Genomic DNA, 15447 nt, shown 5'->3' with positions numbered 1-15447 from the left:
CAAACATATTGATTATCGTGTAATGTGGACCTGCTGAGATATTGATTATCGTGTAATGTGGACCTGCTGAGATATTGATTATCAGGTAATATGGACCTGCTGAGGTATTGATTATCGTGTAATGTGGACCTGCTGAGATATTGATTATCGTGTAATGTGGACCTGCTGAGATATTGATTATCGTGTAATGTGGACCTGCTGAGATATTGATTATCGTGTAATGTGGACCTGCTGAGATATTGATTATCAGGTAATGTGGACCTGCCGTTGTGTTATCACAGAGAAAGGATTCATCAATCTTCTTGCACTGAATGAGGACAACACGATCAGAGCCAATGAGACGTCTTCGTTTTGCTTCGAGGCCGCCGTGCGCTCCTTCCCACTGGCTGCGTGTCACTGGATGACTCCGAATGGAGAGAAGCTGAAATGCCAAGGAGAAGAGAACAGATGGGAGGGGAACAGGCAAGTTGACACCAGGCAGTTGGCTCTGCGAAGACGGTCAGGACCATCCCTTTTTAGTTTCCTTTTGGTTTAGTTTTCTGTGTAGTCGTAGAGTAGAGTAGAGCATCATTCATTAATCCAGAGGGAAATTAAAGGTATCCAGCAGTGGCGGAACAATTGCACATAGGGCCCCAGGGCAAGACACTTATAGGGCCCTCCATATGACTTGCCATGGTCACAATAGGGCCCCCACCACCAATACAGGAGGGCCCTGGGCCCAGGGGCAAATGCCCTGCTTGACCCCCCCTATAGCTTCGCCCCTGGTGTCCAGCAGCATAGGCTCCTACATAAATACAGGAAAACACAGACATTATTTAATTTAATTCATTATTTCAGACATTATTTAATTTAATTCAAAAACACAGACATAGGAAGGAATTCACTCATCACATCTCCCCTTTCTCCAACCTGCCAATTTTTTATTTATTTTTTGCAGCTTTCAACTTTTTCAACTTTTTAAATATATATTTTTTTCCTACTTTTTTTGCCTTTTTAACATTCTTTTTTACCTTTTTTGGGACTACCAGAGCAGGGAAGCTTTTCATTGTATATATATGTTTCATATATATACACATGACAATGAAATATCTTGTATCTTGTATCTTGTACATTCCTGTATGAATAAACCGCATCCTCCTCCTGCAGCTCCTACAGGCTGTGTCCCAAAGAGCCCGGTGCCTATCAGCTCCTGCTGGAGAACAGAGACGCCACCGTCAGCAGGAACTTGACATTGTGTGTCACTGGTAAGTGGGACACAATATGCATGTAAATAACAAAGAAAGTTCAAAAGACACCGCACACTGCTTACCGTTGTATTTTTTCCGTTCGCTCCCAAAAAATGAAGTAAGAAAAAATAACAGTAAGCAGTGTGCGGTGTCTCATGAATTTTCTTCGTTGTTCAACTTTTATTGCCTCACACCTGCACCTGTGTTACTGAAGGCTTGTGCTTGAGGACTCTAATGAACTCTGATACATGTAGTTTTATTTGCATACACTACCTAAGTACATATTTTGACAAACATACTGCCTCTGTGGTGGGTAACATACTGTATGTCTCAAGGGCCGTTTACAACCCTTGAGGATGTCAATATCATTTTAAAGGGACACTGTGTGGGATTTTTAGTCGTTTATTTCCAGAATCCATGCTACCCATTCACTAATGTTACCTTTTTCATGAATACCCTACCAAATCATCAAATTCGAAGTGTTCATTATGACTGGAAAAATTGCACTTTTCATACATGAAAAGGGGGATCTTCTCCATGGTCCGCCATTTTGAATTTCCAGAAATAGACATTTTAAGCTGTAAAACTGACTGTACTTGGGCCATACTAGAAAATATTAGTTTATTTCTTAGTAAACTTTCATGAAAAGATCAAATTTGGCAATAGGCAGCCCAGTTTGACCATTTCCTGCACAGTGTCCCTTTAATGTTATACAGTTTCACATGAAATATGACATGTTTTGTAAAGAAATCTTTTACTAAAGTCCAGGGGGAAGTCCTGCTTTGTGTTCATAGAACGTCCCTTGGAGGACTTTATAAAATTTGTGTGGACCCTCGGAGGAACATGATTCCTCACCCCTGGTGCACTCTTTGACAAAAATATTGCATCTGCATGGACATGCACAACAATCATCCAAGAAAACAGTTGAACTAAAGGAAATAGTCCTGGTAGTATCAGTATGCTTTTGGTTAGCCTGTCCAATAAAGTAAAGCCTGTACTAGCCTTGATTGGTGTCCTGATGTAGCATAGCTCACTATCTGTAGACAAGAGTGTAGCCATGAACATTTATTTCAAATCCCATGATCATCATCACAACCGTCACTGTGGCAAGTTTAGAGGGGTTCTTCCCCTTGATTTCTTGATTGGTGCAACAAAGCGAAAGTCACAATTAGTCTAGCGGATTGGTGAATTGATCATGCACTTTTGAGTAAAAGCATGAAAATTGGTACACATATACCTCTTCCTATGCTTATTAATATAAGCGTTGGAGGCGTCGCGAAAAATGAAGAATTTTCAAGATGGCCGCCAAATCCAATATGGCCAACCCAAATTAATGAAACTACCTGACATGTTGTTGTAAAAGCATGAAAATTGGTACATATATCCTTCTTGAGATGTTGATTAATATTGGCATTGGAGGCGTTTTTTGAATTATGAATTTAGATGGCCGCCAAATCCAATATGGCCAACCCATATTAATGAAACTACCTGATACTTTGTAGTAAAGACCTGAAAATTGGTACACCTGTCCTTCTTAATATGCTGATCAATGTTATCGTTGGAGGCGACGCGAAAAATTATGAATTTTCAAGATGGCCGCCAAATCCAATATGGCCAACCCATATTAGTGAGAAACCATCATGCACTGCGTCATAAATGCCTGAAATTTGGTAAATACATACTTTATGATGTACCTATTAATGTTAGAAATGGAATTGTTGGAAATGTTCAAAATGGCCACCAAATGAAATATGGCCGACCTATATAACAGGAATTGCATAGCAGATGAGTGAATCCATTATGCACAAAGTAAAAGCATGAAAATTGTTACACATTTCCTTCTTTTTCAGCTGATTAATATTAGATGTGAAAAATACAGAATTTTCAAAATGGCCGCCAAATCCAATATGGCCAACCCATATTAACTACCGGGCACTTTGTGGTAAAAGCATGATAATTGGTAGCCTACACAGTTACATCTTTATGTGCAGATTAATATTAGGAATGGAGGAATGAAAAAAATATCTGAATTTTCAAGACAAATCAAACATGTTTGACCCATATTAGTGAAACCACCATGCACTTTGTAGCAGGAGCATGCAATCAGCACACATATACTTATTGATATGTATAATAATGTAGAAGGGTTCACGTGAGAAGTGCGTGCACGCACACACACACACACACACACACACACACACACACACACACACACACACACACACACACACACACACACACACACACACACACACACACACACACAAACAATAGTCCTAAAAAAGATTACTCTGGAAGTGATCCTAACATAGCCTTATTTAGAAACATCAAACCCTAGCCTACTAATGTTATATGGCCTATATATATATATATATATATATATATATATATATATGTAGTGTTGCAAATAGTGTTACAGTACATTAGTGAAACCAGGGCACAATTTGCCGCGAAAGCATGAAAACACATGTATCTTTTTATTGTATTAACATCATCAAAAAATAAAAAGAATTTTCAAGATGGCCCCACATCAAATATGGCCAACCCATAGATGTATAAATGGGCATAAAATATCCTACATTTATCTCAGTATAAATTTCTCTGTTCTTGTAGTAGAAACATATTTGTAGTCTTTGGTGAGTCAATACATATTTTAGTCTCATTTTCAATGGATTTGTGCCATTTATCATTGAAATAAATGTGCACAACCTTCACTCAAGTACTGTAGGTAACAAAGCAAAATCTTGTCCCCCCTCAACATGGGGGTTAAATCAAATCTTATCAACCTCACCTTGCATATCATGCATAGTTTGCATACCTTGAACTACAAATACAGAAATGGGGGTTCACCATAAGCCAAATCTTGCACACCATTATTATAGCCAAAAAATGAATCATAATACTGTACAAGTAAACTTTCACTCAAGGTTACTCAGATTTACATACCCCGAGTTGACTTTGCACCAACTGTGCCATTCACCATTTATTCAAAGTTTGTGTGTATCTTTCAATTAGGCATTGTTGGCAGTTTGATTGATGTTGGCCATAGGATATACCACAGCCTGGGGAATCCCATGCTGCTTTGCACAATCGTTCTGATCTGAAAGACAGCATGGATTCCATCCCTCAGCAAAGTACTAGATCTTGGGCTCCATTCAGAGAGCAGGGAAGGGTGGAAAGGCGATGACTGCAGTTTGTTTGAATAGATACAACTGACACAATTGGCTTTGGGCTATGCATATGCCAAATGAAACATTCGTAACACCCAATTAACGGCCATGGGCAATTTTAAACCACACCTTTCCTATGAGATATTGCATATGTAACCTTCAGAGTATCTCACTTGTGAGATCAACTGTTGTTAACCAGGCAAGACATACCCATACAAAATGAATGGGACAGGATTGCAGTTCGTTTGAAATCCTTGAAGTACAGCTAGAAGTAGTAATTCATTATTGGTTTCTTTTTTTTAACCATGTCTTAACCATGTCCATGAATTGACAAATCAATTGAACTTCCTAGCAACCTTGAAATCTTGAACCTTTTGGATTTGTAGTCATTAGAGGCATATTAAAGACAAGGCCTATGCAGTCGTCACTAACTGCTAGAGGTACTGTATATCCCACAATGTGCCTGGATGATTAATTCATATGGGTTGGCTACATTTGATTTGGCGGCCATCTTGAAAATTCGGGTTTTATTTGCTATGCCTCCATTTCAAATATTAATCAGCATATCAAGAGGTAAATGTGTACCATTGTTCATGCTTTTCAGAATCAGAATATAAAGAAGTAACTGGGCACCCATTTTCATGTTTTTATGATAAAGTATCAGGTAGCTTCATTAATATGGGTTGGCCATATTGGATGTGGCGGCCATCTTGAAAATACAGCATTTTTCGCGGCGCCTCCAACGATAACATTGATCAGCATATTAAGAAGGACAGGTGTACCAATTTTCAGGTCTTTACTACAAAGTATCAGGTAGTTTGATTAATATGGGTTGGCCATATTGGATTTGGCGGCCATCTTGAAAATTCATAATTTTTCGAAACGCCTCCAATGCCAATATTAATTAACATGTCAAGAAGGATATATGTACCAATTTTCATGCTTTTACAACAACATGTCAGGTAGTTTCATTCATTTGGGTTGGCCATATTGGATTTGGCGGCCATCTTGAAAATTTTTCATTTTTCGCGACGCCTCCAACGCTAATATTAATCAGCATATCGAGAAGGATATGTGTACCAATTTTCATGCTTTTACTCAAAAGTGCACGATTAGGCCCTTTTGTGTGTCTAATCCGCCGGACTAAATATTTCGTCAGTTTCACAATGTTCTTCCATGTTCTACAAGAGGGATTGTGAGAAAGTATCATAGTCGTCCACTTAAGGCAGTGACTTTAAGAGCTGAGGGAATTTTACATAGTCTCCAAAACATACTTGTTGTACATGTTTGGACGGTTGTTGTCACCCTGTCGTTCTCTGTCCTGTTGTCTCAGGATAAATATTGTATTTTTAATAAACAGCACAGATGCCAGATTCATGTCCTTGTTCCTCGAACAGACAGACCAGCGTTTGCTATCGGTGACAATGGAACTGCGGTGACCTGCGTGACCAGTAGCCCCCAGTCCTGGAACCTCAGCTGGATGTCCTGTCAGTATGAGCATGAGTAGGTCTCCCAATCCAGTTCCCTCTAATTCAATAAAACATGTTATTGACTGTAAGTCGCTTTGGATAAAAGCATCAGCTAGGGATCATGTAATGTATGTATGTAATGCAATTATATGTTTGTCTTGATCAGATTTGCAATGACTAAGTTGTTTTGTATTACTTAAGGCTTTGTGTAATGTTATTGTGATTTTCAAGGAATACAGGGTTCCCACTGGTGCTTGAATTCCTTGAGCATGCTTGAATTTCAATTAAGTGTTTTCAAGGTTGTGAAAATGCTGGAATTTTTGGTGCTTGAAAGTGCTTGAAATTTTTGTTCAGTCAAACTCGGTAGGCCAAATAATAGAAATAGATTGTTCAGGTACATCAAAAATCTGAGGGAGTGAGATGTCAGATGGGAATGCAGGAATTTGCATCTTTAAACACAATATTTTCTGGGGGAGGACCCCCACACCCCTTTCCCGCGACCTATTAAAGGTGCTGGAAAACTGAAAAATTTGGTATTGAAGGTGCTTGAATTTGTTCATGTAAAAGGTGTGGGAACCCTGGGAATAGCAAGGCTTTCAATCAAAATCAGGGCAAGTAAAAGTATTCTCAGAAAACACTCTGATGATTGGCCCTCTCGTTTTAGTTGTCTGAATTCTTCCATATGGATAGAGTGGTTTCCTCCTCCTCCTCCTGAGGTTTCCGACTCCCCGAAGTTCTGCCATGACGAGATCGCCAGCTCCGTGCCCTCCAAAGACCTCCAAGGGCAGACGCTGAGGTGTTGCCTTGACAACCTAGCTGGAAGATACTGCAGTGACCAGCACATCATTAAGCCATCGCCTGCTCATCATAGTGCAGGTAATCGTATATCATATATAATAATCGCATATTGTATATAATAATCGTATATCGTATATAATCGTATATTAACTCCTTAGTGCAGAGGAGCCTTTGTTACAGCCGTAAGGTCAGATTAGACTTTTGCAACTGCGCTTGTCAAAAGTCGCGTGGGAGTGGCCACGAACCAACATTGTATTCATGCATCTGCGAGTTCTGCGAGGTCCGAGGTCTCGTCGCGAGCCACATTTGAAATTGGGCGATTACTTTCACTACATTGTAAGCACTGCGAGTCATTAAGCAATGTTGCTTTCTAGCCCGGTTAGCAAGGTATTTTTACACAAATTGCAAAGGCAATGCACTGGTATCATTATTTGACATACCCAGTCTGTTTTCACGAGCAGAAAAAGCATGTAAAGACAGTTGATTCTTCCGATGTGTGTTTACATTCGGTGGAGGAAGCTACGGTAGTAAAACCGCAGGCATTGTGCCACGAGTGTTCAACTGATGCATTGTTTGTTACTTAGCTTGTAGCTTCGTGTATTTACACACATTTACACACAAGGCATTAATGTTGTTTTTAACAGAATACAGCTCTGCTCTCGCAAACTACTGCCATTGCGCTGCCACAAGAACAGAACAAGGAAGTAGCGAGACGACCAATCATAGCGCCTTTTTGTCTGTGTCCTCCGCGTCCGTCCGACGGATAGTTAGATTTTTTATGAGGCGCTTGACGACGGACGCAGAGTCTCTGCGCTGGGGGCGTGGACTCGCACAGACAGAAGACGGACGGATGCAGAGGCTATGCGTCCGAAGCATAAATCCAGCTTTAGTGTCATCAATATGGTAATGACCAAATGCCTGAGGCTGAGGCTGTTGCTCCCATCTCCCAGGGTTACGGGGCGGTCAGGATAATACTGTTGTTCCTGTCTCCCAGGGTTACGGGGCGATCAGGATAATACTGTTGCTCTCGTCTCCCAGGGTTACGGGGTGGTCAGGATAATACTGTTGCTCTCGTCTCCCAGGGTTACGGGGTGGTCAGGATAATACTGTTGTACCCGTCTCCCAGGGTTACGGGGTGGTCGGGATAATACTGTAGCTCTCGTCTCCCAGGGTTACGGGCCGTCAGGATAATACTGTTGCTCTCGTCTCCCAGGGTTACGGGGCGGTCAGGATAATTCCAGCCTCCTGATGGGTGTCATCGCCATGCTTGTCATGATCGTCGTCTTGGCAACCACGTCCTGCCTGTATTTCATGAGGAAAAAGGTACACGTGCACACGTTTACTACCACTGCCACCTTTACACGTTTGCTACCACTGCCTTTTAAAAATGTACACGTGCACACATTTACTACCGCTGTCACTAGTGTGTCATGACCCTGATGGTCTCCATGGCGATGCCAGTGTACCAAAGCAAGCTGCAGGCTTCCTTGCTGTATAGTCCAGGGGTCTATAACAGTCTATGCAGAAGTACCAGAGGGGGCCAGGGTTCTGTAATCAGCTAAGTGTAATGTAGTGTAATGTAATGTAATCTAGTGTAATGTAATGTAATGTAATGTAATGTAACGTAATGTAGTGTAGTGTAATGTAATGCAATGTAGTGTAATGTAATGTAGTGTAATGTAATATAATGTAGTGTAGTGTAATGTAATGTAATGTAATGTAATGCTGCTCTCCTCATGTAGAAGCCAGTGTACCAGGTAATATAATGTGCTGTAATGTAATCTAGGCCTAATGCTGTTCTTTATCCAGAAGCCAGTGTAGCAGGTAATGTAAGGTCATATAAATGTAATATAAATGTAATGTAATGTAATGCAATGTAGTGTAATGTAATGTAATGTAATGTAATGTAATGTAATGCTGTTCTTTATCCAGAAGCCAGTCTACCAGGTAATATAATGTAATGTAATGTAATGCTGCTCTCCTCATGCAGAAGCCAGTGTACCAGAGCCTAGGGGTCTGTAATCAGCTAAATGTAATGTAATGTAATGTAATCTAGTGTAATGTAATGTAATGTAATGCTGCTCTCCTCATCCAAAAAAAACCAATCTACCAGGTAATGTAATGTAATGTAATGTAATGTAATGTAATCTAGTGTAATGTAATGTAATGTAGTGTAATGTTGCTCTCCTCGTGTAGAAGCCAGTGTACCAGGTAATGTAATGTAATGTAATGTAATGTAGTGTAATGTAATGTAATGTAATGTAATCTAGTGTAGTGTAATGTATTGTAATCTAGTGTAATGCTGCTCTCCTCATGTAGAAGCCAGTGTACCAGAGTCAGCTGCAGATGATCCAGATGGTGGGCTCCTCTGATAACGATTACGTCTACATCGACTTCAAGGACTTCAAATACGACCAGAAGTGGGAGTTCCCACGAGAGAACCTGGAGCTAGGTATAGCCCAAAAGCATTATAGTAGGCCCCTATATGGTGGAGCTAGGTATAGCCCAAGAGCATTATAGTAGGCCCCTATATGGATTAGAGTTAGAAAATAAACTAGGTACGCAGCGAAGGCATTATAGTATATGGAGTTGGAAAATAAACTAGGTGTCAAGTTTCAAGCTGAAAACTGCTTCAAAAGTAAATGTTCTCAGTACAGCATAGTCCAATTCATGGTAAAGAGCAAAGGCATGAAACACAGTTTCAATTGAGTAATGAGTACAGTAGGGGATAAATACAAGAAATCAGTCTCAGGTTTCAAGCTCAAACCTGCCAATGTCATCTTAGATGTATTGTGTTTCATTTATTTTGTTACTAACAGTCTGTTTTGGTTTTAGATGTATGTTGGGGATTTTAATTTATAATGCTTGTAAACATCTAGCCTGCCTATTTTGGACACCAGATGGAAATTAGCTTTTGGGCTACAATCTGGCACATTTACATATATGTGCATGTATGTATATGTTCATTAATGTGCAATGTCCTGAATAAATAAATAAATAAATGAAATGAAAGCTCAAACTTGCCAATGTCATCTAGATATGAAAGCTTCTCACTGTTAATCTTACTTCAGTGGTTCCCAAACGTTCCCAGCAGGAACTGTCCATCTTCTGGAATTAAGAATGTTTTCACAACCCCACCGTACACCAGCAATTTGATTTCTAGCAATATTAGCGGACAAATTATTAATGGAATGCTTTGTTGTTTGTTTGGTTGGTTTTTGTTTACACATGTTGCATCCCTGTAGGGAAAGAGCTGGGTGCAAATTATTAATGTAATCCTATCCTATCCTATCCTATCCTCCTATCCCTGTAGGGAAAGAGCTGGGTGCAGGAGCGTTTGGGCGCGTGGTGCAGGCGACGGCCTATGGTATCACCAAACCAGGAGTGTCCATGCAGGTGGCCGTCAAAATGCTTTAAGGTCTGTTGTGTGTCCATGCAGGTGGCCGTCAAAATGCTGAAAGGTCTGTTGTCTCAGCTCTCCTCCTCTTGAGCAATAGGGGTGTGCAACTTGAAATGTTCCCCTCCAATATTCTGAATCCAATGTTGTTTTGGGTATCTTAGCTACAAACACAAGTTGACGACACAAATCAAATGTGGTGATGCTTGATAATTAACATCTTTCAGATCCATTTTAAAGTGGTAGCTGATGCTTGATAATTAACATCTTTCAGATCCATTTTAAAGTGGTAGCTGTTGCTGTGGTGAATAGGCTTGGCTTGTTGGGAGTGTTTTCAGTAGGGACAGTACATGCAGCTTTGCATCCTCTAGTCAACAGGTGTCAATTCAATAGAAAGGGGAAGTTGTGACAAGTTTGTATGTGTCTGATATCGCAGTGATGCTCTGTTATGAAGAAATCTGTATCAGATTAAAAATGAGAAAACGCACATATTCTATGTGTAATGACCTGGTTTTATATATAGTTGGTGTAGTGCTTTCGGTAAAAACCCTGGTGAGGGGAGGGGTTTTTACCTTCTTATCGCGTCAGCTGTGTAAAACTAAGGAACACGATTGTTATCTCTCCATCAACTACTGTATGTATGATCTTCTATGAAGGAGATTGGTGGCTCTGTATCTTCTAGAATTGTCTGTGAAGAACTTCATAATTCATACGAAACACCAGCACTCCAATCAAATTAAATGTTATTTTAGTGTGAAGTGCTCTCAATGGACGGGGAAAAACAAATAATCTAACCATAAACACGTTTACAGTGTACAGTAGGTTTTAATGTGTGAACTATTCTCAGTAAAATGAGTAGTCAACATGTTTTGTAATAAGTAACTCCTTTCTGTAATCTCTTGCGAATCATCAGAACCTTCGTGGTCATATTGACGTGACTTATGGTGACGCGATTGACGTGAATAGGTGCAGTACTATCATATGGGATTAGAACTAGCAGCCCTGTGAATAGGTGCAGTACTGTCATATGGGATTAGAACTAGCAGCCCTGTGAATAGGTGCAGTACTATGGGATTAGAACTAGCAGCCCTGTGAATAGGTGCAGTACTATGGGATTAGAACTAGCGGCCCTGTGAATAGGTGCAGTACTATGGGATTAGAACTAGCAGCCCTGTGAATAGGTGCAGTACTATGGGATTAGAACTAGCAGCCCTGTGAATAGGTGCAGTACTATGGGATTAGAACTAGCGGCCCTGTGAATAGGTGCAGTACTGTCATATGGGATTAGAACTAGCAGCCCTGTGAATAGGTGCAGTACTATGGGATTAGAACTAGTACAGGATGTCTTTCGTTCTTCCACAGATACCCATTTGGGAATGGGCAGCATGAATTCTGGAGATAAACTATTAAAAATACTACACAGTGTCCCTTTAATGACACTCTTCCTCATGTAGACAAGCATCAGAGAGGAGCACGATGCCCTGATGTCAGGAAATAAACTATTCCTTTATAACACAGACAAGCATCAGAGTGGAGTGCGATGCCCTGATGTCACATTACACAGTTTACCTTTAATGCCCTGATGTCATACTACACAGTTTACCTTTAATGTCCTGATGTCATACTACACAGTTTACCTTTAATGTCCTGATGTCACATTACACAGTTTACCTTTAATGTCCTGATGTCACATTACACAGTTTACCTTTAATGTCCTGATGTCACATTACACAGTTTACCTTTAATGCCCTGATGTCACATTACACAGTTTACCTTTAATGCCCTGATGTCACATTACACAGTTTACCTTTAATGCCCTGATGTCATACTACACAGTTTACCTTTAATGTCCTAATGTCATACTACACAGCGCCCCTTTAATGCCCTGATGTCATACTACACAGTTTACCTTTAATGCCCTGATGTCATATTACAATGACTCTCCTCCTCATGTGGATAAGCATCAGAGTGTGGAGCGTGATGCCCTGATGTGTGTGTGTGTGTGTGTGTGTGTGTGTGTGTGTGTGTGTGTGTGTGTGTGTGTGTGTGTGTGTGTGTGTGTGTGTGTGTGTGTGTGTGTGTGTGTGTGTGTGTAGATAAGCATCAGAGTGTGGAGCGCGATGCCCTGATGTCAGAGCTGAAGATGCTGAGCTACATCGGTAACCATGACAACATCGTCAACCTGCTGGGAGCCTGCACATGCTCATCAGGTAGTCACCACACCAGGCGTCTGGACAACATGTAACTCCACCACACCAGGCATCTCTGGACAACATGTAACTCCACCACACCAGGCATCTCTGGACAACATGTAACTCCAGGCGTCTACACAACATGTAACTCCACCACACCAGGCATCTCTGGACAACATGTAACTCCACCACACCAGGCATCTACACAACATGTAACTCCAGGCGTCTTCACAACATGTAACTCCAGGCGTCTGGACAACATGTAACTCCACCACACCAGGCATCTCTGGACAACATGTAACTCCAGGCATCCGTACTGGGCATAAACACGTTTGTGAACGAATCAATTCCTTTGAACGGCGAGGGGAACCAAATGATAGGAACCGAATGACAGCTGGGGGAGGAACTCGTACATTTTCCATGCGTTTTAAGCATGTGACCTTTAATGTGAGTACTTTAATTTGGGGAAAAAAAAGTCAACACTTTGGTAATAATTGCCTCTGTAAATCCATAGGACCACCCTACCTGATCTTCCAGTTCTGCTGTAACGGGGACCTTCTCAACTACCTGAAGAGTAATCGCGAACGCTTCCACAAGTCTCTCACCGACGCCATCACCAAAGATCGCTTCACCAACCTTTACCATAACTACCAACCCAAACAGAACACCAGGTTACTGTAGCTCTCTTTACCATAACTACCAACCCAAGCAGAACACCAGGTTAGCACCAGTATTTACCATAACTACCAACCAAAACAGAACACCAGGTTAGCTCTCTTTACCATAACTACCAACCCAAACAGAACACCAGGTTAGCTCTCTTCACCATAACTACCAACCCAAACAGAACACCAGGTTAGCTCTGTTCACCATAACTACCAACCCAGGCAGAACACCAGGTTAGCACCAGTATTTACCATAACTACCAACCCAAACAGAACACTAGGTTAGCTCTCTTCACCATAACTACCAACCAAAACAGAACACCAGGTTAGCTCTCTTTACCATAACTACCAACCCAAACAGAACACTAGGTTAGCTCTCTTCACCATAACTACCAACCCAAACAGAACACCAGGTTAGCACAACAGTAACTCGGGCCTTGCGTGAAGTCTTTACGAGAAAAATAGAAAAAATCAACTTTAAGCCTCGTGGTGGCTTTACGAATAGCCTCGTTTCTCGTGGTTGGGCGACAAACTGGAAACGACGGTAATCAAACAACAGTTAAGTTTGGGTTAAGTTTAGGGTTAGGGTTAAGGTTAGGGTTAGGTTTAGGGTTAAGGTTAGGGATAATGTTGGAGGAAGGGAAACATGGCATGAAGCTGACACAACGACAGCGCTCCCCTCCCGGAATGCATGCATCTCTCTCTCACTCGCTCTCTCACCCTCTCTCTCACCCACTCTCGACGACAGCGTTGCAACGAAACTGAGTTTCTTTGTTTGACTTTTACTTTTACTTTTGACACCTCTGCATGATTTCAAAGACTTGTCCTGTTCTGCGTCCCATGACTCGTTTTCCGGTTAACCAGAAAAGAACAGTGAGATCAAACAGATGTCTGTACACGATGTGGATGTCCAACTATAAACCTGTGATTCGCCTAAAACAAAAGCAGTACTGTGACATAAAGAGCAGATTTCCGCTAGTGAACACCACCAGCTACCCCAGGTGAAGGAGAAAGCAATCTGCCACACTGAGCACAGTGTCATGTAAAAGGCAAAGCTGCTTCAGGTTCCTCTAATGTCGTTTCACTTCCACAGTGGCGACTACCAGCACCCCGCCAGCGCCTACGTCCCCATGTCACCAGCCAGCCATCACGATCACGAGGCCCTGGCCCTGCTTGGCCAAAACCCACCTGCTGATGACATCTCCGAAGGTACACTGACTGGTCTTGTCTGAAGACACACACACACACACACGAGTAATTGTGAACTGCATGTCAAGTTAACTGCATGTGATGTGCCCCATGGTAGACGCATGCTGCATGTCAAGTTGACTGCATGTGATGGCGCCCCATGGTAGACGCATGCCACCCCAACAGAGGGGCAGAGAGGCAGTTCAAAATGTAATGGCCTGATGGACATGCAGCACATGCACACACACACACACACACACACACACACACACACACACACACACACACACACACACACACACACACACACACACACACACACACACACACACAGGAGTGAACATATGTGCACACAAATGCAGGGATGGGAAATCTTCAGAAGATAGCATTCCTACCTATGTTTGTCCCAGGTGATCTTTCACTCACCAACACACAAGGAGAGAGAGACACACACACTTTGAACTGTTTATCAGGTTATACAGCTATCATTATTGTATACAGTATACAGCTATCATTATTATATACAGTATATCAGGCCAGACAAGAGTGTCATTCCTCCTGATTCTGGGATATCATATCCAGCTGCTGTTGGAGTCTGCCATGTGGAGGAGTCTCTGGATAAATGATTATTATTATTATTGTCGTTGTTGATGTTGTTATTATTATTATTATTATTATCATTAACATTATTATCATTATTATTATCATTATTATCATTATTATTATAATTATTATCATTATTGTTATCATTATTATTATTGTTATTATTATTATTATTATTATTATGTCTGGAATGTGCGGCTCCTGTAGGAGGAGTCTACCACGTGGAGGAGTCTCTGGATAAATGATTATTACTATTATTATTATTGTTGTTGTTGTTGTTGTTGTTATTATTATTTTTATTATTATTATTATTATTATTATTATTATTATTATTATTATTATTATTGTTATTGTTATTATTATTATCATTATTATTGTTATTATTATGGAATGTGCGGCTCCTGTAGGTGTCTGCCACCTGGATGAGTCTGTGGAGGACTTGGAGGATCTCCAGGAGGACGAGGACCTGAACCTGCTGACGTTTGGAGACCTGCTCAGCTTCTCCTACCAGGTGGCCAAGGGGATGGAGTTCCTGTCCGAGAAGAACGTAAGGAACCCGTAAAACAAAGGAAATACAGTATACACTCCTAGCTTCTAAACTAACACTCAACCATACTCTACTCCAGGGTTTCCCAACCTTTTTCATCTCGCGTACACCATAAGCCTCTTAGTTGTGCCATGAGTACCCGCTAGTTTATGTTCTATATTGCTTTTTTCTGTCTGTGGCTGCTCCCTCCAT

At 41.2% G+C, this 15447-nt stretch overlaps 1 protein-coding gene across 1 annotated transcript in view; it reads left to right on the top strand.

The window, feature by feature from the left end:
* Nucleotides 1–15447, top strand: part of flt3 (fms related receptor tyrosine kinase 3) — an 85085-nt gene that overhangs the window by 10390 nt on the left and 59248 nt on the right. The window contains 11 exon segments of the mRNA XM_063207504.1: nucleotides 282–462; nucleotides 1147–1244; nucleotides 5794–5899; nucleotides 6530–6741; nucleotides 7877–7986; nucleotides 8983–9115; nucleotides 9977–10081; nucleotides 12157–12270; nucleotides 12767–12923; nucleotides 14011–14126; nucleotides 15116–15255. Of these exon segments, the coding sequence (XP_063063574.1) occupies nucleotides 282–462; nucleotides 1147–1244; nucleotides 5794–5899; nucleotides 6530–6741; nucleotides 7877–7986; nucleotides 8983–9115; nucleotides 9977–10081; nucleotides 12157–12270; nucleotides 12767–12923; nucleotides 14011–14126; nucleotides 15116–15255 (1472 nt within the window).

This window comes from Engraulis encrasicolus, chromosome 9, assembly GCF_034702125.1.
Source record: "Engraulis encrasicolus isolate BLACKSEA-1 chromosome 9, IST_EnEncr_1.0, whole genome shotgun sequence".
In the NCBI taxonomy this organism is placed as follows: Eukaryota; Metazoa; Chordata; class Actinopteri; order Clupeiformes; family Engraulidae; genus Engraulis; species Engraulis encrasicolus.
This window is presented reverse-complemented; position numbering and strand designations above follow the sequence as displayed.